This window comes from Oncorhynchus tshawytscha, linkage group LG08, assembly GCF_018296145.1.
Source record: "Oncorhynchus tshawytscha isolate Ot180627B linkage group LG08, Otsh_v2.0, whole genome shotgun sequence".
Classification (NCBI taxonomy): Eukaryota; Metazoa; Chordata; class Actinopteri; order Salmoniformes; family Salmonidae; genus Oncorhynchus; species Oncorhynchus tshawytscha.
This window is the reverse complement of record NC_056436.1, coordinates 22,394,609-22,416,574: the sequence shown is the minus strand read 5'-3', so window position 1 is coordinate 22,416,574 and position 21,966 is coordinate 22,394,609. Positions and strand designations below refer to the sequence as shown.

The 21,966-nt window shown below is 41.8% G+C and overlaps 2 protein-coding genes across 2 annotated transcripts; both read right to left on the bottom strand.

Moving 5' to 3' along the window:
* Window positions 1-8,042: 8,042 nt before the first annotated feature.
* On the bottom strand, window positions 8,043-9,957 carry LOC112257163 (G-protein coupled receptor 4-like). The gene has a single exon (XM_024430720.2). The coding sequence runs from the start codon at window positions 9,644-9,646 to the stop codon at window positions 8,666-8,668; it is 981 nt and encodes a 326-aa protein (XP_024286488.1). The 5' UTR covers window positions 9,647-9,957; the 3' UTR covers window positions 8,043-8,665.
* Window positions 9,958-16,063: 6,106 nt separating this feature from the next.
* Window positions 16,064-18,661, bottom strand: bdkrb1 (bradykinin receptor B1). The gene is made up of 2 exons (XM_024430721.2): window positions 18,291-18,661; window positions 16,064-17,633 (listed from the first exon to the last, which is right to left on the bottom strand). The coding sequence occupies exons 1-2, from the start codon at window positions 18,371-18,373 to the stop codon at window positions 16,553-16,555; spliced, it is 1,164 nt and encodes a 387-aa protein (XP_024286489.1). The 5' UTR covers window positions 18,374-18,661; the 3' UTR covers window positions 16,064-16,552.
* Between the last annotated feature and the right edge of the window lie 3,305 nt (window positions 18,662-21,966).

The following is a 21,966-nucleotide window of genomic DNA, read 5'->3' as shown; positions in this document are numbered from 1 at the left end:
TTTCTCCAATCTCCTAAAACATTTTTGAAAAAGTCTCAATGCTGTTATCCTCGCAAGGTGAGGTATTGAAAGGGATTGAAAATGGGGGTGGTAATCATTTTGACCACTGTAGTTTTTTGAAAAATATATCTTACTTGTTAAACAAAATTTATTTTTCTGAGATAATGTATTAGTATAATTGTCAATATTTTTCGAGCATACAATATAGCTTTAATTTTATAGTCTTTTTTGCTAATATTTTTCAAGGGTGACACTAATTTTCGACCTGACCCCATGACCATACAGTAACATGTAAAAAGCAGTACTCACAGTTGACCGTATACAGGAGAGCACTCAATAGACTTTTCAGTTATTGATTATAGAAATCAAATTATTAGTTTGTTTCTCCCAAACGATAACCTTCTGGACAGACTCGGTACACACATGTAATGTCATTCATAGGCTTGGTCAACAAATTCCAAAAAACAGGAAGAGTGGTTAGAGCGTTGGACTAGTAACTGGAAGGTTGCAAGTTCAAACCCCCGAGCTGACAAGGTACAAATCTGTCGTTCTGCCCCTGAACAGGCAGTTAACCCACTGTTCCTAGGCCGTCATTGAAAATAAGAATTTGTTCTTAACTGACTTGCCTAGTTAAATAAAGGTAAAATAAAAACTGTTTGGGTGTGATAAAGGAGTATGAATAAGCCATATTGAGAAAATCCTCATTATATTGATCTAATTGGACTTTTATATGAAAGTCAAACAACAGATAATGATCCATAGTGTGTACATATAGATACAGGGACTTATTCCACACAGGCTGAATTCAAAATGGATTAGATAGATTTTTTTTCTTCTCACCCATAATGAATAATAATACCTGCAATACCCCATAATGAAAATGTGTTTTTAGAAATGTTAGCTAATTTATTGAAAATTAAATTCAGAAAAATCGAATTTACGTAAGTATTCACACCCCTGAGTCAATGCATGTTAGAATCATCTTTGGTAGCTATTATACCTGTGAGTCTCTAAGAGCTTTGCACACCCGGAGGAAATGGCTGCCTTTTTAACCCCCTAATCAATTGTGCTATTGTGTGTGTTTTTTCGCGTTATTTGTAACTTATTTTGCCCCAAATGTTTCTGCCACTGTGTCTTATGATCGAAAGAGCTACTAGATATCAGGACAACGATTACTCACCCTGTACTGGAGATGGGAATAATTTAATTCAGACGCCCAACAAGGCCTTCATCCCCGTCATTCGCAGGAGAAAGAGACAGAGATATCGAGGACAAAGGTCCTGGTGCCTTGTAAGGATTCTGCGGCAAGCGGGTAATCTCCCTTTACCATCGGTCATATTAGCCAACATACAATCAATGTAAAATGATCACATATATCCTACCAACGGGTCATTAACTTCTTCGATATAGGGGGCGCTCTTTTAATTTATGGATTAAAAAACGTTCCCGTTTAAAACAAGATATTTTGTCACGAAAAGATGCTCGACTATGCATATAATTGACAGCTTTGGAACGAAAACACTCTGACATTTCCAAAAACTGCAAAGATATTGTCTGTGAGTGCCACAGAACTAATGCTACAGGCGAAACCAAGATGAAATTTCATACAGGAAGTGCCCCAGATTTTGAATGCGCTGTGTTCCAATGTCTCCTTATATGGCTGTGTATGGGTCACGAATGAGCTTAGACTTTCTGTCGTTTCCCCAAGGTGTCGACAGCATTGTGACGTATTTGTAGGCAAATCATTGGAAGATTGACCTTAAGAGACTACATCTACCAGGTGGCCGCTTGGTGTCCTCCGTTGCAATTATTGCGTAATCTCCAGCTGCGTGTATTTTTCGTTTGCTTCGAGGAGAAACACAGCTGCCACGAATGATTTATCATCGAATAGATATGTGAAAAACACCTTGAGGATTGATTCTAAACAACGTTTGCCATGCTTCTGTCGATATTATGGAGTTAATTTGGAAAAAAGTTTGGCGTTGTAGAGACTGCATTTTCGGATTTTTTTCTTAGCCAAACGTGATGAACAAAACGGAGCGATTTCTCCTACACAAATAATCTTTTTGGAAAAAATGAACATTTGCTATCTAACTGAGAGTCTCCTTATTGAAAACATCCGAAGTTCTTCAAAGGTAAATGATTTTATTTGAATGCTTTTCTTGTTTTTGTGAAAATGTTGCCTGCTGAATGCTAGGCTTAATGCTGTGCTAGCCATCAATACTCTTACACAAATGCTTGTGTAGCTATGGTTGAAAAGCATATTTTGAAAATCTGAGATGACAGTGTTGTTAACAAAAGGCTAAGCTTGTGAGTGAATATATTTCTTTCATTTCTTTTGCGATTTTCATGAATAGTTAACGTTGCGTTATGGTAATGAGCTTGAGGCTATAATTACGCTCCCGGATACGGGATTGCTCGACGCTAGAGGTTAATTACATTTACATGATTAGTTTAATCAGTTAATATTAATTACAGAGAATTGATTTTATAAAATAGCATGTCATATCATTAAATCCATAGCAAAGACACGACACCACACTATTTACAAAGAGAGTTTTCATCTATATTATTTGTAGCTGTCTAATTACTACCATAAACCAATGCAGGCACTAAGACTGCACTCAATGAGCTGTATACGACCATGAGCAAACAGGAAAAAGCTCATCCAGAGGCGAAGCTCCTAGTGGCTGGGGACTTTAATGCAGGGAAACTCATCCATTTACCTAATTTCTACCAGCATGTTAAATGTGCAACCAGAGGGAAAAAACCTCTAGACCACCTTCACTCCACACAGAGAGATGAATGCTCTCCCCCGCCCTCCATTTGGCAAATCTGACCACAATTCTATCCTCCTGATTCCTGCTAACAAGCAAAAACTAAAGCGGAAGGTACCAGAGACTTGCTCAATAGGGAAGTGGTCAGATGACGTGGATGCTACACTACAGGACTGTTTTGCTAGCACAGACTGGAATATGTTCCAGGATTCATCCAATAGCATTGAGGAATACACCACCTCAGTCATCGGCTTTATCAAGAAGTGCATCGACGACGTCGTTCCCATAGTGACCATACGTACATATCCCAACCAGAAGCAATGGATTACAGGCAACATCGCATCGAGCTAAAGGCTAGAGCTGCCGCTTTCACGGAGCGGGAGACTAATCTGGACACTTATAAGAAATCAAGCAAAGCGTCAATACAAGATTAAGATTGAATCCTACTACACCGGCTCAGATGTGGCAGGGCTTGAAAGCTATTACGGACTACAAAGGGAAACCCAGACGCGAGCTGCCCAGTGACGCGAACCTACCAGATGAGTTAAATGCCTTTTATGCGTGCTTCAGGGCAGGGAACAATGAAGCATGCACGAGAGCACCAGCTGTTCTGGATAACTGTGTGATAAAGCTCTCCACAGCCGATGTGAACAAAACATTTTAAACAGATCAACATTCACTAAGCCGCTGGGCCAGACGGATTACCAGGACGTGTAATGAGCGGACCAACTGTCAAGTGTTTTCACTGACAATTTCAACCTTTCCCTGACCGAGTCTGTAATACCTACATGTTTCAAGCAGACCACCATAGTCCCTGTGCCCAAGGAAGCGAAGGTAACCTGCCTAAATGATTACCGCCCCGTGGCACTGACGTCGGTAGCCATGAAGTGCTTTGAAAGGCTGGTCATGGCTCACATCAACAGCATCCTCTTGGACACCCTTGACCCACTCCAATTTGCATACCACCCCAACAGATTCACAGATGACGCAATCTCAATCGCACTCCACACTGCCCTTTCTCATCTAGACAAAAGGAACACCTATGTGAGAATGCTGTTCATCGACTACAGCTAAGCGTTCAGCACCATAGTGCCCACAAAGCTCATTACTGAGGCTCTCTCATACCGTCCCTGGGAGGGGTGCGACACCTGAGTGGGTTGAGTCACTGATGTGATCATCCAGGAGTACTTCTCCTGTCCTATTCGGTGTCCTGTGTGAATTTAAGTGTGCTCTCTCTAATTCTCTCTTTCTCTCTTTCTTTCTCTCTCTCGGAGGACCTGAGCCCTAGGACCATGCCTCAGGACTACCTGACATGATGACTCCTTGCTGTCCCCAGTCCACCTGGCCATGCTGCTGTTCCAGTTTCAACTGACCTGAGCCCTAGGACCGTGCCCCAGGACTACCTGACATGATGACTCCTTGCTGTCCCCAGTCCACCTGGCCATGCTGCTGCTCCAGTTTCAACTTCCACCTGACTGTGCTGCTGCTCCAGTTTCAACTGTTCTGCCTTATTATTATTCGACCATGCTGGTCATTTATGAACATTTGAACATCTTGGCCATGTTCTGTTATAATCTCCACCCGGCACAGCCAGAAAAGGACTGGCCACCCCACATAGCCTGGTTCCTCTCTAGGTTTCTTCCTAGGTTTTGGCCTTTCTAGGGAGTTTTTCCTAGCCACCGTGCTTCTACACCTGCATTGCTTGCTGTTTGTGGTTTTAGGCTGGGTTTCTGTACAGCACTTTGAGATATCAGCTGATGTACGAAGGGCTATATAAATACATTTGATTTGATTTGACCATGCTGGTCATTTATGAACATTTGAACATCTTGGCCATGTTCTGTTATAATCTCCACCCGGCACAGCCAGAAGAGGACTGGCCACCCCACATAGCCTGGTTCCTCTCTAGGTTTCTTCCTAGGTTTTGGCCTTTCTAGGGAGTTTTTCCTAGCCACCGTGCTTCTACACCTGCATTGCTTGCTGTTTGGGGTTTTAGGCTGGGTTTCTGTACAGCACTTTGAGATATCAGCTGATGTACGAAGGGCTATATAAATACATTTGATTTGATTTGATACTAAGATAAGGACTCTGGGAATAAACACCTCCCTCTGCAACTGGATCCTGGACTTCCTGACGGGCCGCCCCCAGGTAGTAAGAGTAGGCAACAACACGTCTGCCACACTGATCCTTAACACTGGGGCCCCTCAGGGGTGTGTACTTTGTCCCCTCCTGCATTCCCCTGTTCACCCACGACTGCATGGCCAAACACGATTCCAACACCATCATTAAGTTTGCTGACAACACAACAGTGGTAGGCCTGATCACCGACAACAATGAGAGAGCCTATAGGGAGGAGGTCAGAGAACTGGCAGTGTGGTGCCAGGACAACAACCTCTCCATCAATGTGAGCAAGACTAAGGAGCTGATCGGGGACTACAGGAAAAGGCAGTCCGAACAGGCCCCCATTAACATCGACAGGGATGTAGTGGAGCGGGTCGAGTGTTTCAAGATCCCTGGTGTCCTCATCAACAACAAACTGTCATGGTCCAAACATACCAAGACAGTCGTGAAGAGTCCACGACAAAACCTTTTCCCCATCAGGAGACTGAAAAGATTTGGCATGGGTCCCCAGATCCTCAAAAGGGTCTATAGCTGCACCATCAAGAGCATCCTGACCTGTTGCATCACCGCTTGATATGGCAACTGCTTGGCATCTGACTGTAAGGCACTACAGAGGGTAGTGTGAACAGCCCAGTACATCACTGGTGCCAAGCTTTCTGCCATCCAGGACCTATATAATTGGCGGTGTCAAAGGAAATCCCATAAAATTGTCGGAGACTCCATTCACCCAAGTTATAGACTGTTTTCTCTGCTATCGCACGGCAAGCGGTTCTGGAGAGCCAAGTCTAGGACCAAAAGGTTCCTCAATAGCTTCTACCCCCAAGCCATAAGACTGCTGAACAACTAATAAAATCGCCTCCGGACAATTTACAATGTACCCACACCCTCTATTGTACTCTGCTGATACTCACTGTTTATTATCTATGCATAGTCACTTCACCCCCACCTACATGTAAAAATTACCCCAACTAACCTGTACACACTGACTCGGTAGCGGTGCCACCTGTAATAGCCTCGTTATTCTTATTGTGTTACTTTTTTATTGTTACTTTATATTTTAGTCTACTTGGTAAATGTTTTCTTAACCAACATTGCAGTTCAAGAAGAGTTAAGGGCTTGCAATCTACTGTAGAGAGAGCTTGCAGAGTTCTGTTATACTATCCAGGTCTATGCCCAAACAGTTTTAGCTTCTACTTTTAAAAATCCATCTCTCCAGAAATAAGTCCCTCGAGGTTTCCGCTTGTTATAGACCCCCCCAGCACCCAGCTGTGACCTGGGCACCATATGTGAATTGATTGACCCCCATCTATTGTCAGAATTGGTACTGTTAGGTGGCCTAAACTGGGATATGCTTAACACCCCGGCCATCCTACAATCTAAGCTAGATGTCCTCAATCTCACACAAATGATCAAGGAACCTACCAGGTACAACCCAAAATCTGTAAACATGGGCATCCTCATAGATATCATCCTGACCAACTTGTCCTCAAAATACACCTCTGCTGTCTTCAACCTGGATCTCAGTGATCACTACCTCATTGTCTGCGTCCGTTATGGGTCCGCGACCACCCCTCATCACTGTCAAACGCTCCCTAAAACACTTCTACAAGTAGGCCTTTCTAATCGACCTGGCCCGGGTATCCAGGAAGGATATTGACCTCATCCTGTCAGTAGAGGATGCCTGGTGTTCTTTTAAGTTCTTTCCTCAACATCATAAATAAGCATGCCCCTTTCAGAAAATGTAGAACTAAGAACAGACATAGCCCTTGTTTCACTCCAGACTTGACTGCCCTTACCAGCACAAAAACATCCTGTGGCGTACTGCACTAGCATCGAATAGTCCCCACGATATGCAACTTTTCAGGGAAGTCAGGAACCAATACACTCAGTTAGTTAGGAAAGCAAAGGCAAGCTTTTTCTAACAGAAATTTGCACCCTGCAGCATTAATTCCTGAACATTTTGGGACACTGTGAAGTCCCACCTACTCTGTTGTATTTGGCGCATGTGACAAATAACATTTGAATTTCATTTGTATTAATTTGTAAAAAATTCCATGTTGACATTATAGGGCAGGGATCATCAACTGGATTCATCTACTGGACATTTTTTCTTCTTCAGTGGGTGGTTGGGGGGCCGTAACGGGCAGGTAGACTAGGAGTGAAAAGCATTGGGCCAGTAATCGAAAGGTCAATGATTCAAATCCCCGAGTCAACTACATGAAAAATCTTTAGATGTGCCCTTGAACATGGCACTCTAATTGCTCATGTACATTGCTCTGGATAAGACCGTTTACTAAATGACTGAAATGTATAATGTAAACATAATTAAAACATATGTATATTGCAAATTGACTGCAAGAAGCCCAAACAGACAGAATAATGTTTGACTAAAACATTTAAAACCTTGCTTACATTTGTATACGGTCACGTCTCGCTACTATGCGTGGGAATACTTGAACAGATTTCTTAAATTAATACTTGGAGCTGAATTCCTGGTGTTTTTACAGTCTATAATATCTAACAATAAAAAAAGTGAATCAATTATTATTTGGGGAACCCTGTTATGGGGTATTGTGTGTAGGCCAGTGACACAAACTCTCAATTGAATCCATTTTAAATTCAGGTTGTAACACAACATTCAAAAGGCACTCGCACATCTAAGCAATCTCTTTGCAGGTGCATGGCAACAGTTCAACAAGATGAAGGAAAAAGGAAACCGCACACTGCTCTTGGTTGTAAACACAACAAAATGTGGAAAAAGTCCAGGAGTGTAAATACTTTCTGAAGGCACTGTACTTACAGGTAACTGCCAAAATAAAGGAAACACTTGAGTAAATGAGGGATACAAAGGAAATTGAAAGCAGGTGTTTCCACACAGGTGTAGTTGCTGAGTTAATTAAGCAATTAACATCCCATCATGCTTAGGGTCAAGTATAAAAATGCCCAGTTGCTCCATATTTTGGCTAGAAGAGATCTATGACTTTGAAAGAGTGGTCTCAAAGAATCATAGGGGATTTAAAGTGTGTGTGTGTGTGTGTGTGTGTGTGTGTGTGTGTGTGTGTGTGTGTGTGTGTGTGTGTGTGTGTGTGTGTGTGTGTGTGTGTGTGTGTGTGTGTGTGTGTGTGTGTGTGTGTGTGTGTGTGTGAAACCAGATCTCAACCCAATTGAACACTTTTAGGAGATTTTGCAGCGGTGCCTGAGACAGTGTTTTCCTCCATCATTAACAAAACACCAAATTATGGAGTTTGTCGTGGAAAAATACTTGCAGAATCTATGCCAAGGCACATTGAAGCTGTTCTGGCGGCTCGTGGTGGCCCAATGCCTTACAGGTTATGTTGGTTTTCTTTTATTTTGGCAATTACCTGTTGGTTGTCCATATAAAATAGTTGTAGGATATAGGATACCATAACTTTATCAGATACTATTCAGGCATTGTACCTTCACAGAAATATGTGTTAGGGTCTGAATATAAATTTGCATAGAAAACATTTGAACAAGATTATACAGTAGTGGATTGTTAAACAGCAGTACTATACTAGCCTCACAAAGGAACCATTTGAATATATTGCAAATAAGGTTAGTTACAGTACTCTATAATGGAGCCTACTGTCTACTAACAATGTAACGTCACTCACACAAGAGCAGCTAGTTACAGGTCCCAATTCATATTTTTTTCTTCTAACAAGCATTGTAGCATAAAGCAAGTTTGACATGACATTTTCACAGTAAAATACTTTTAATGGATTTATCATTAATCATTTCTTAGCTTATGTAATTGTGTAAATAGTTTTGCACTTCTTTAACTGACTGCTGCATCTATTGCATCTTTGCAGCACTTTAGTCATCTCGTTCTTGGCACTCTGACTGATGAGACAGTAGAAAATAGGGTCCAGCATGCTGTTGAGTGTCGTCCAGGCAACCAGCACCATGTATGGGTCCCTGAGCTTCACTGCCATGCTACATTCCCCTGGCTCCAGCACCCCTCTGAGGAACATAACAGCCTGGAAGGGGCCGAAGGCCACTACATATGTCACCAGGAGGAGCAGCAACAGGAGGCTGACTTTCCTCCGCTCCCGGGCCAGCAAGGAGGTACTGTCGCGGAGTGCCAAAACAATCTGATGGAAGCAGAAGGTCATGATGAGAAGGGGGAGCAGGAACCCCAGAACCACCCTGGTCAGAGCAACGTGGGCGTCCGCCTGGGCCATGGGCATACCCTCCTTACACAGCCGCCTGGCGGAGAAGTCCTGCAGGGCCCCCTTTTGGTGAAGAAGATAGATGTGGATAGACAGTTCTACACACCACAATGCAGCGCAAACTGCCACTGCAGTACGCACCTGCCGCACCCAGTTGAAGTAGAGAGGATAGACCACGGCCAGGTAGCGATCCACTGAGATGCAGCAGAGGAGACCAGACCCGATGTAGAAGCTGTTGTACATCACCACAGACACCAGGCTACAGAAGGTGTCCCCTACGGGCCGACCCAGGGCCAGCTCGATCCATACGGGCAGGGAGACCGTATAGAGGAGGTCTGAGATGGACAGATTCACCAGGTACACGGCCAAGTTGTTTCCTTTCCTCATTAACACCCAGGCCACATACAGAGACAGGCAGTTAGCCGGGAAGCCCACGATGAAGAAGAGGGAGTAGGCTGCTAGGTACATGTGCCCGTCCACCCAGTCATTTTTAATGCAGGCAGAGTCAGACAGGTTAGAATTGGTCTGATTGAGTGGTACTGCAGTTGGGTCCATCTTTGCCCTCGCTTAGTTGGATGTCTCTGGGTGCTCTGCGTTGTTGTCACCTATTGTATTCCTATGGTTCAATGAGAAAAATGGATGTTGGGATGCCAGTATCCGAAAGGTTACTGATTAAAATCCTTGAGCTAGCAAGGTGGAAAAATGTGCTGTTCTTCCCAGTTAACCCCCTACAACAACTGCTCGCCTGGCACCGATTTAAATGGATGTCGATTCAGAGGGATTGGGTTGAATGTGGAAGGCACATTTCGGTTGAATGCATTTAGTTATGCAGCTGACTAGGCGTACCCTTTTCCCTTTCTTTTATTCCATGCAAATCATACTCATGCAAATACATTTTCTGGAACTGATGGAGCTGTTGTGAGAATGGCTCTACTGGTGTTTTCAGGATTGTCACTAGTTAAAACAGCCATATTGTTAAAATTGGCTATATTCAGTGTGGTTTAAGGTTAGGGTTAGGTTTCAAATCAGATTTTAAGAGGAGAAATTGTAGAAATAGACAGGGTTTATGACTTTGTGGCTATGGTAACTAGTGATGACCAGCATAGATATTTGGTTATCAATAACAAAATAATTGCCATTAAATTGTATTTCTAAATTTAGGATATTGATACTACTAAATGACAATTTAGATTCCGTTGCTAAGCTTTTTCATCAACCTGTCACCTTTTCTTTATATGCCAATTGGTCCAGCACCAATCATCAGACAATTCTAGGTCCAAGAGGCTTCTAAACAGCTTCTACCCCCAAGCCATAAGACTACTGAACATCTATTCAAATGGCTACCCAGACTATTCACATTGCCCCCCTCCACTCTCCACACCACTGCCACTCTCTGTTGGCATCTATGCATAGTCACTTTAATTAACTCTACCTACATGTACATACTACCTCAACTAACCAGTGCCCCCGCACATTGACTCTGTACCGGTACCCTCCTGTATATGTTGTTGTTTTCTTTACTGCTCCTCTTTAAATACTTGTTACTTTTATCTCTTATTCCTTTACATATTTTTTGGAACTGCACTGTCGGTTAGGGGCTCACAAGTAAGCATTTCACTGTAAGGTCTACACTTGTTGTATTCATCATTTCACTGTAAGGTATTCTATTGTATTTGGCGCGTGTGACTAATAAGATTTGATTTGAATTGCTTTCATTTTTGCTGTAATTCTCATTTCTTGAAAAGGCTTAAAATAAAGTTTAAAATCTAGGTCATAGTCCAAAACGGGGCCCAAGTCATGAAGGTAGAGCTGACAAACAAACAGCCTGCTACACACAGCTGCATCGACCCCACTGTTATGTCTCCTCTGTCAACATTTGATCACGTAAATTGTTACGCTGAGACCTTTAACTCAGACTCACAGCAAGAGAGAAAAGGTTGGGTCCGTAACTTGTGGGCCTTGTATAATCACACGGACGCCTGTCCAACAGCAGACATTTCTCACATGTTTCGTTCAGTCATTTTAGATACAAAATGGTATAACCACATGTGACCCTATTTGAATATATATAATCATAATCTGGAAGTTTTTGATGACATTTGCATCAAACAATTTATTATTTTACGTTGGAGCAACAGACACATTTTTCTCTATTGGCATAGTTGGACCATGAAGGAGGATACTACTACCTAATTTCCTTCCTATAGCATTGAATTAAAATAGAAACAGCTTTCATTATACATAATGGCAGACGTCACAAAGTGATGGGTTTGAGGACTGTTAACAAGGTTAAACTATCCTAAACAGGGATATTGTAGCTGTTGGGGCCCCAGATGGCTAATTACCCATGATGGTCCAGATTGCGGATAACTGAAATTGAAGAACTGACAACTCAGGACATACACTGAGCTAAATGTCTGACAGATCAGTTTTTTTTATAGATGAACTGATATATGTTGTGGCTTATTTTCCACAAATAAGTCAAACTAAAAGCCTGCAATATACAGTTTGGAGATGATGGTTAATTTTGGGTTGGTTGGGGATGCATTTGCTAAGAAGTTGACCTACTAGAGAGCCATAAAAATGCAAAGAACCAATGATTGGTGAATTGTGGGAGATGGAATTACATACAGAATCATTATAGAATCATTGAATAGGATCTCCGTGGGTGGTGTGGCATCTTGCTTAGCACCCTGTTGGAAATGGGGACTGAGACAACACTGATGATTGTAGAACTCATTTAGCAATTATGTCAACCCCTAACTTGATTTAAAATCCCACCTCAATGTCTTGTAAACTGAAAGGGAAGAGACGTGTGAGTTTTCTTGTAGACTATGTAAAGTATGTGGCAGATGTGGAGAGGACACATGCCTAATTTTTCCAAGTTCGTGTCAGACGTTATCAACAGTGGTCGACAGAGATTGAAATGATGATGATTTCGTGTATTTGGTAACATTGTTCTCCTGGATGTTTTTTTACTTTTGCTCTCACACTAATTGTTTACCTGCCAACTTTCTGGCTCTGTCAACGAAAATATTTTCTTAATGGTTTTCCTCATAATTCCCTCGTTCTTGTGGTGAGTCCAACGGGGGTATTACTGTGAATAATGTTTTGATTAGTATTTTACTTTATTTACATATTAGTTACAAACATGCATATTACCTGTGGACAGTGCCGATTTTAGCATGTAAATCTTGGCGGGATGTATGCCAGCAAAGTACCTGCACAACACAACACTGAACAATACATTAATTGCACTATAACGGTGACAAACGGTGCCCACAAACTGTTAGGACCTACATGAATGTCACGCCCTGACCATAGTTTGCTTTGTATGTTTATGTGTTTTGTTTGGTCAGGGTGTGATCTGAGTGGGCATTCTATGTTGTATGTCTAGTTTGTCTGTTTCTGTGTTTGGCCTGATATGGTTCTCAATCAGAGGCAGGTGTCAGTCATTGTCTCTGATTGGGAACCATATTTAGGTAGCCTTTTTTGGCATTGTGGGTTGTGGGTGATTGTCTATGTTAGTTGCTTGTGTCAGCACAGTTCGTATATAGCTTCACGGTCGTTGTTCATTTATTGTTTTGTTCAGTTTACTTTGTTTTCGTCATCCATTAAAATGATGCATTCACACCACGCTGCGCTTTGGTTCGATTCTTACGACAATCGTGACAATGAAGCTGTTCCAACATCTTACCATTGCTACAACTGGCTATCAGCAGAGCCTTGTCTGGCAGCGAAACAGTTCATTCAGCCTCATCTACTGCCTTTAAAAAAAACATAGCTGATGCTGATATGGCTGACTTGCTTAAACAAATGTGGTTTCTAATGATAATTGAGATGTACAAACTGGCATAAGGGGACGACAAGCGCATAAGAGGCAATCTGTAGTTTTGATTAAGACAATGAGAGAGCTAGGATGGACGTAGTCAATAAACCTATTTGTTTAGCACGTTTGAAATGGATTGCGACATAATTCAGAACATGGGCTGTTCATATAGTGTTCTCCCTGTACACCAAGTCAGAACCGTATGATAAATAAAGGGGGCATATAAGCAGACAATGAAAGCGCTTACAATATTCGATGTTGACATTTCTCTAAAATAGATTATAGGCTACTTGTGCACCACCAAGTTAGAACAGTAGGCTAAATTATGACAGGAAAAGGGACCAAATTATTAGGGTGAGGCACATGTGCTACTAACAGTTTACTACACAACATACACTTAGTATTACCTTCTTAGCTACAGTATACATATCTCCCTGGCATATTACATAATTTATGCAGCAGCATACAATACATTTTTGTGCTCACTTGAACAAGAAGTTGGTGCAGCGGTCTTTCGTGGTCAAATTTTGTCATCAAAGTCTGGCATTCTCTGAATTTATGGTGCTTTCAAGACAACTGGAAACTCAGGAGAAAAAAACTAGGTTGAATCATGATGACATCATTGATCTTCAGGTGGTAGCACTAGAATGAGGCCAGATTTACAATTCCGAGTTCAAAATGTATTTTGCCAGTCGGGGCTCGTTTATTCCCGACTTCCCAGTTGTCTTGAACTCACTGAAGCCGAGTTAACAGTTGTTTTTGCGTGCGGCACAAATCATGCTTCATTGCCAGCATGGCCAATGTTGAATGTTTATCATTTTAAACTGGGAAAGAGCCCCCTAATCCCAAATTACCAGTGGAGTGGCTGACCACACAGCCACTCCACTGAATAGCAGGCTAGTGATTGCTTTGCAAAGCTTGCAGTTAGCCACTGTCACTGATTCCTTCCAAACCACTCATTGTTGAATTTGTGATTTCCAACTTGTTGTGTAATGTTTATGTCCAATGGCCGATACGTTTTATCTATTATTTCTCTTCATTATTTATCTTCATTTTACAAGGATTAAAAAGGATTTGCCAGTAGATTGTCGACTTGAATCATGATGATGACTGCTAGCCAAGATTTTGAAAGTATGATGTTGACATGATCAGTCCAATCAAAGCTACTGTACATATAACGTGATTTGAAGTCATTTTATCTGTGGCCAATGACCTTGATCCTTCTTGGGTTGGCACTTCTAATGTACTGTAACTCTATGGCAGCACCCAAGGGGCTAGAATTTTCTAGCTCTACCCTTAGACTTGGCGGTTGCGTAGTGTCTCCATGAGTGACAGAACACTGAGCCAATCACAGCTCAACGCTCCATATTTTTTGTTGGCTTTCCCCGCCACCACAGAAAGTACTGAGCTAGGCTGAAACAGCTGTATTTTGGAGCTGCCTTACTCAAGAAAACAAAAAAGAGACCATGTTTGTATGCGGCTTTATTAACTCAATGTGTATATAAATACAGTGTATATATATATGACATGTTTTTATGCCAAAATAGCATGCAAAACAGGCTCAAAACAGTTGGGGCAGAGCCTTGAATGACGGGTCACTGCCTGTGCACAATGACAAATGGCACAGCTCCTCTCAAAAAATGCAAGAAACACTCCATAAATGATTTTATAAGCCAAGATTTCACTAGGAATTTCTTAGTTTTTGCTCGAGAACCTGCATTCTCTCATGGTCAAAGATGTGACTGTTGAGCTAAGTATCCTGAAGTGAATGTCAAACAATGTTAGTCCTAGCATTTATTTTTCTCTGTTAAATTCCCTCTGAGCTATCACATGAGAGCAGCACTGCGGATGAAAGAACTGTGTGCTGGCCAGACGAGTGAATGGTGAACTCAACAATTATACATGGGTGGTTTGCAGTTCATAAATTGTATGTATATGTTTAAGCACACAAAAGAGGAGAGTTGGTTTTCCAAGAGGTGACTTTTGGGTAACATTTTATTTGGATAGTCTGTAGAGCATCTACAAATAGACTAACTATCTACTAATACTAATCCTAATCCTAACCCTAAACTTAACCCTGATCCTTATTCGTATTCTAACCCTAACTGTAATCTTAGCAAGCAGTTGCTTATCAACAAATTGTTGATAGTATGATTATCCAGACCATACACATAAAGTGTGACCTGAAACAGTACTTTTGTTACTGTAAAGATGTTTTCATAGGCTATGGTGTAAACTTCACTGTGGTGCAGAAACCACAACTATTATGAATGGCAACAAACATGACGTTGGCTCATCTGCAGTTTATAGCTTGGAACTTCTCTCCGTTGGGTCTCCTGGGTGTGAACAATGACTTGACATCTCAAAATGGACTACTAGACCTACACATGCAAATAGTTATAGAATGTGGGTGGTCATACACTCAAGTTAACAAACTATATATACAAACATGAGCAACCAGAACCAGTCTAGAAAGCAAAAGAGCACAGCTAGGCAGACACCTCTCCTGACTTTGGTCTTGTAAAATTATCATTAAATGACTATACATTTATTCCTATAGGTGTCTTTGGATTCATTGATATTTATGTCAAGATACAAATAGTATTCTCTCCAATGTCACACAGGAGACATTTCCTCATATGTATTAAATAACTTTATTGAAAAGAAGAATGGTGGCGAGAGAAATGTCATACAATGTTTAGGCGTTAACATAGATGTATTTGGCATTTTAAAGGCCATCATTTATTGTGACAAGACAAGGTTTTTGGGGCAATCTAGAAGGGTGTAACACACACACACAGGAGACATTAAAAGATCATCCCGTGATCTTCACTGCTAGAACATACAATTTTGTTTAAAATGTTGCATTAAAAGTGACATTGTGACAGGTGACATTGAGATTTTTGGGGTATTTTATTAGGATCCCCATTAGCTGTTGCAAAAGCACCAGCTACACTTCCTGGGGTCCACACAAAACATGAAACATAATACAGAATGACCTAATACAGAACATCATCAGACAAGAACAGCTCAAGGACAGCTCAACTACATATATTTTTGTTAAAGGCACACGTAGCCTACATATCAATGTATACACACAAACTATCTAGGTCAAATAGGGGAGAGGGGTTTTGCCTCAAGGTGTTGCTTTATCTGTTTTTTTAAACCAGATTTGCTGTTTATTTGAGTAATATGAGATGGAAGGAAGTTCCATGCTATAAGGGCTCTCTATAATACTATACACTTTCTTGAATTTGTTCTGGATTTGGGGACTGTGAAAAGACCCCTGGTGGCATGTCTGGTGTGATAAGTGTTTGTCAGTGCGGTGTGTAAGTTGACTATGCAAACAATTTGTGATTTTCAACACAATGTTTCTTATACAAATAAGTGATGCAGTCAGTCTCTCCTCAACTCTTAGCCAAGAGAAACTGGCATGCATAGTATTTATATCACATATTTTCCCGTGCCCGTAAACATATCTCCTACACAATCTAAACCTTGTAGACCTACATAATGTAGTTCAAGATTGCACACATTTTATGTGGCTACATGGTGTAATTCAACATTGATAATGCAATTTAGTGTGCAATAACTACATGATATCAAACAAATGTGCAGGAAAATGCAGGAACTCATGTCTGTATTACAACAGGTTTGATTTGATCAGTCCTGTGGAGGTAGGTTGATACAATTGAAAGCTGAAATGCCATTGTATCAGATCTCCTGCGATTCTTCGTTCTCTTGTAGATGGTGCTAACTTTCCTCCTAAAATACTGACCAGAAAATACATACAACAGAGGATTTAGGCTACTGTTCAGAATTGCTAGGTAGGTTGAAAACTGGGTACCAATGTCCAGTGTATAATGCCATGTTTCATCCAAGACCTCTGCATCACACAGCATATCGAGTAAGGTGAAGAGTTGGAAGGGACTCCAACATACAAAAAACAGCAGCGTCACGGCGTAAACAAGGACTGTGGCCTTCCTGTCATTTCCACCCTCTATGTAAACACTCTGCCTCCTCTTCCTCAGGGCTCTGATAATGTTACAACTGCAGGAAAAAATCCCCACAACAGGCACAACAAAGCCAACTATGTTCAACAGGAGGTTGTGGGCCAGCTTCCAAGACTCCCCAGAGTGGTCAGGATACTCCAGAATACACGCCATTGTCCGATATTCCTCAATGAACGTCACCTTTCTGTGAAGCGAAGCTAGACCCCCTATCAGCAGCCCAAACAGCCACAGTATGAGGCATATCGCCCGTGCGTAGCGTTTCCTCCTCAGCCACCTGGCCCTCATGGTCCTCACCAGCGCTAAGTAGCGGTCCACGCTCACCATCACCAACAGGTAAATGCTGGTGTAGAAGTTGACAGTGATAGACAGATTGACTACGTGGCACAAGAAGTCTCCGTAAGGCCAGTTGTAGTCATTAAGGATGTTCATGGCCCAGAAGGGCAGGCAGGCCAGGAGGAGCAGGTCAGCCAGGGCCAGGTTTCCCAGGTAGATCTCTGGGACAGAGCACTGCTCCCTCTGGAGAAGGAAGACCAGCAGGACAAAGCCATTACCCAGCAGCCCCGTCACACACAGGGTGAAGATGTAGGGAGGAATGATGCTGTGGACCAGGATCCATTCTGTGGCATTGTGGAGAGGAGTCTTGGTGGTGGGAAGGAAAGACCTGTTGTTTTCTGACAGGAGCATAGCCATGGAGACAGCTCTGTTGTCATAAGAAAATGTCAAAATGTAATATCTGAGCGTATTATCCACTAATTAACAATATTCATCTTAATATTGTGACACTGACGTTTAATATTTTATGTGTGAGTGGAAATTGAAGCCAAATAAAAAACTATTCTGTAATCAATCTCCAGACCGTCTTCATCAAAGCCAGATATCTATCAAAACTTAACGCTAAAGAGTCCAAACTCTCTTGAAAGGTCATCAACTAATTAGCTGTGGTTGCATAAATATGCTGAATCCAACAACAACTTTAGTATTTCTGGTGTTGTGTGAGAAAAGTGGGATTTAAGCAGGTTTTGATAAAGACTTGACTTGAACTAATTGATTACTTTTTTTCAAATGTGATTTAGTAACTCATAACAGCCCATTTGTTTTTTTGCTTTTCCATTTATTAGTTGCAACTCTGAGCAGAACGTCCTTAACATACAGATATATGACTGATCAAATAAATAAGGCTTTCTTTTTGTCAAGTTGAATAACCTCAAAAGTGTCTGTCTCAGTGTTTTTGGTCTATCAGTATTCATATGTACTAAATTACTTTGTCTCTGTACCATTACTTTATTCAGAAGCCTGACTCACGAATGTCATCCCAAGGAACATTTGTTAAGATATGCATTTGTAAGAAATCGCTTACCTTGTGCCAATCGTGTGAAAATATATTTTAGTAAGGAGAAGAAAACACTTCAGTTTATCACACACACCAACCCAGTAGACCATGTAGTGTTGTTCGTCTTTAAGCTTCTCACTGAGTTAGGGAGAGATGTGCTGGAAAGTTTGGTTCTGTATACAACATTCTTCCACACCCTTGTCCGACCGTGTATTTCAATTTGTTTATAAGCCAGTTTCAGTTCGCCTGAAGGTCAGGTGAGAATGTAGGAATACTCAAAGAGAGAAAACATGTATTTTGTGAAGCGAACGGCTTCTTCTCCAATGGTACAAACACTTATTTTAGAATTTTGGCACTGTGTAAAAACACATACACATAACCACAGGCCCAGGACCAAGTAGCTAGTGTCACACCCTGACCATAGTTTGCTTTGTATGTTTCTATGTTTTGTTTGGTCAGGGTGTGATCTGAGTGGGCATTCTATGTTGTGTGTCTAGTTTGTCTGTTTCTGTGTTTGGCCTGATATGGTTCTCAATCAGAGGCAGGTGTTAGTCATTGTCTCTGATTGGGAACCATATTTAGGTAGCCTGTTTTTGGTGTTGGGTTTTGGGGGTGATTGTTCCTGTCTCTGTGTTTGCACCAGATAGGGCTGGTTTGGGTTTTTCACATGTCTTGTTTCGTTAGTCTATTCATGTATAGTTTCTTTATTAAAGAACCATGAATAATAACCACGCTGCGTTTTGGTCCGCCTCTCCTTCGACTCAAGAAAACCGTTACAGCTAGCTTAATCCATTATTTTTTTCTCTCCAGTAGATTTAAAGCTAATAATTTAATACCCTGTGTTTATATTTCATTGAGTCATCTTAATTTGATCACTCTTTTGTTGCTGAAAAAGGTCCCTGCACTGCAGATGAGCTTTGTGATTTACATATATTCCCTGAAAACCCACACAAACACACGGTTACATTAAAAACAGTTTTGCACTGTTCATGTAGCCTACTTTTGGCCAGCTAACAGCCTAACCACCAATCAAGCAACACTATTGACTAAACGTTCAAATCATCTTGCTGAAGGATTATTCTTTCTGTGACGATATAGGTCAAATTAAGATGCTAAATCTGTAGGTCCCATGCTATAGGTCAGGGGCATTCAATTCTTACCCTATGAGGTCCAGAGCCTGCTGGCTTTCTGTTCAACCTGATAATGAATTGCACCATCCTGGTGTCCCAGGTCTAAATCAGTCCTTGACTAGAGGGGAATAAAAAAAAAATGAAGTGACATCGAGCCTCCCGAGTAGCTCAGCGGTCTAAAGTCATCACAGTATTGCGGCATCACTACAGCCTGTAGTTTGATCCGGGTGTTAAGAAGCGCGGTTAGACGGGAGGATGCATGAATCGACTTTCGCCTCTCCCGAGCCAGTTGGGGAGTTGCAGCGATGAGACAAGATCGTAATCATGAAATTGGGGATAAAAAAGGGGGTGGCACTTGCTTCAAGGTCCAGAGATGAGTTTGAGGGCTATAGGTAATCTTACAAGCACATACAGGAAAAGGTTCAGTGAGCTTTGTAGTGATAAAGGGTCTCGAGGAAGATAACCTCCTGGTAAGGCAGCCAGCAGAGGATGAATACGGCCAAGTCGCTGAGTACTAGGTGGGCAGCCTTCCTCTCCGTTCCAGCCTGCCGCCGTGCTCCTCATCCTGCTCGTCTTGTTGTCCCGGAGCACCCTGATGATGTGGTAGCTGCAGAAGGACACAATAGGTACAGGAACCAGGAAGCCCACTATGTTGATAGTCAGGTTGTAGCGCATCCTCCAGACATTGTGGGGGTACGCCACGTAGCACGCCTCCACCCCCAGGTGAGGGGAAAAAGTGGACAGAATGGAAGAACTGAGCGGGGAGGCTGAGGAGGCCACTCACCATCCACACACAGGCTGGTCTTCTCCCCTTGCCCTGGGATGACAGGGGCTGAGCCAGCACGAGGAACCGGTCCACACTGACCAGCGTGAGGAACAGGACGCTGCAGTAGTAGTTCCTCCCAATGACAATGTTCACCAGCTGAAACATAGGCTCGCCGAACAGCCAGTGGAACTCTTGTAAGACGGCCACCACCCAGAACAGCAGGCAGGACACCATGAGGAGGTCTGCAGCGGCCATCAATGATTTTTCAATACTGATTATTGGAGTACCAAAAAAGCCGATAACGACTAATCGGCCATTTTTTTTTGTTGTTGTAATAATGACAATTACAACAATACTGAAAGAACACTTATTTTAACTTAATATAATACATCAATAAAATCAATTTAGCCTCAAGTAAATAATGAAACGTTCAATTTAATTTAAATAATGCAAAAACAAAGTGTTGGAGAAGAAAGTAAAAGTGCAATATGTGCTACGTAAGAAAGCTAACGTTTAAGTTCCTTGCTCAGAACATGAGAACATATGGTGGTTCCTTTTAACATGAGTCTTCAATATTCCCAGGTAAGAAGTTTTAGGTTGTAGTTATTATAGGAATTATAGAACTATTTCCCTCTATACCATTTGTATTTCATTAACCTTTGACTATTGGATGTTCTTATAGGCACTTTAGTATTACCAGTGAAACAGTATAGCTTCCGTCCCTCTAGTTAGCGCGCGCTAACTAGCTAGCCATTTCACTTCGGTTACACCAGCCTCATCTCGGGAGTTGATAGGCTTGAAGTCATAAACAGCGCAATGCTTGACGCACAACGAAGAGCTGCTGGCAAAACACACGAAAGTGCTGTTTGAATGAATGTTTACGTGCCTGCTTCTGCCTACCACCGCTCAGTCAGATACTTGTATGCTCAGTTAGATTATATGCAACGCAGGACACGCTAGATAATATCTAGTAATATCATCAACCATGTGTAGTTAACTAGTGATTATGATTAATTGTTTTTTATAAGATAAGTTTAATGCTAGCTAGCAACTGACCTTGGCTTGCTGCATTCGCGTAACAGGCAGTCAGTCTCCTTGTGGAGTGCAACGAGAGAGAGGCAGGTCGTTATTGTGTTGGACTAGTTAACTGTAAGGTTGCAAGAAACAAAAATCTGTTGTTCTGCCCCTGAACAAGGCAGTTAAACCATAGTTCCTGGGCCGTCATTGAAAATAAGAATGTGTTCTTAACTGACTTGCCTAGTTAAATAAAGGTATAAATTTTTTTTTAAATCGGCGCCCAAAAATACAGATTTCCTATGGTTATGAAAACTTGAAATCGGCCCTAATTAATCGGCCATTCCGATTAATCGGTCGACCTCTAGAGCACACTCTCTGTTGACTCTGTCTACATCTCCCTCCTCACAGTATTATAAGTCAGCACAGCCTCATTGGAATGCAAAAATGTGTGTTTTCAGTCTATCAAAAGGGGAGTAAATGTAGGGTACCTGTGGGAAACAGGGGAGAATATTATTGGTGCTGACTAGTGACACTTAAACTAGGAGTACCACTCAGTTTTTGAACCGGCAGCAAATCCGACCACAACTCTATCCTCCTGATTCCTGCTTACAAGCAAAAAATAAAGCAGGAAGCACCAGTGACTCGGTCTATAAAAAAAATGGTCAGATGAAGCAGATGCTAAACTACAGGACTGCTTTGCTATCACAGACTGGAACATGTTCCGGGATTCTTCCAATGACATTTAGGAATACACCACATCAGTCACTGGCTTTATCAATAAGTGCACTGA

Bases quoted from the DNA above. Each gene is read 5' to 3' on its own strand.
- LOC112257163 (XM_024430720.2), bottom strand. From the start codon at position 9,646: ATGGACCCAACTGCAGTACCACTCAATCAGACCAATTCTAACCTGTCT.
- bdkrb1 (XM_024430721.2), bottom strand. From the start codon at position 18,373: ATGGTCTACTGGGTTGGTGTGTGTGATAAACTGAAGTGTTTTCTTCTC. The intron at 17,634-18,290 runs GTAAGCGATTTC...TTATGACAACAG, and splicing joins TTTCACACGATTGGCACAAG to AGCTGTCTCCATGGCTATGC.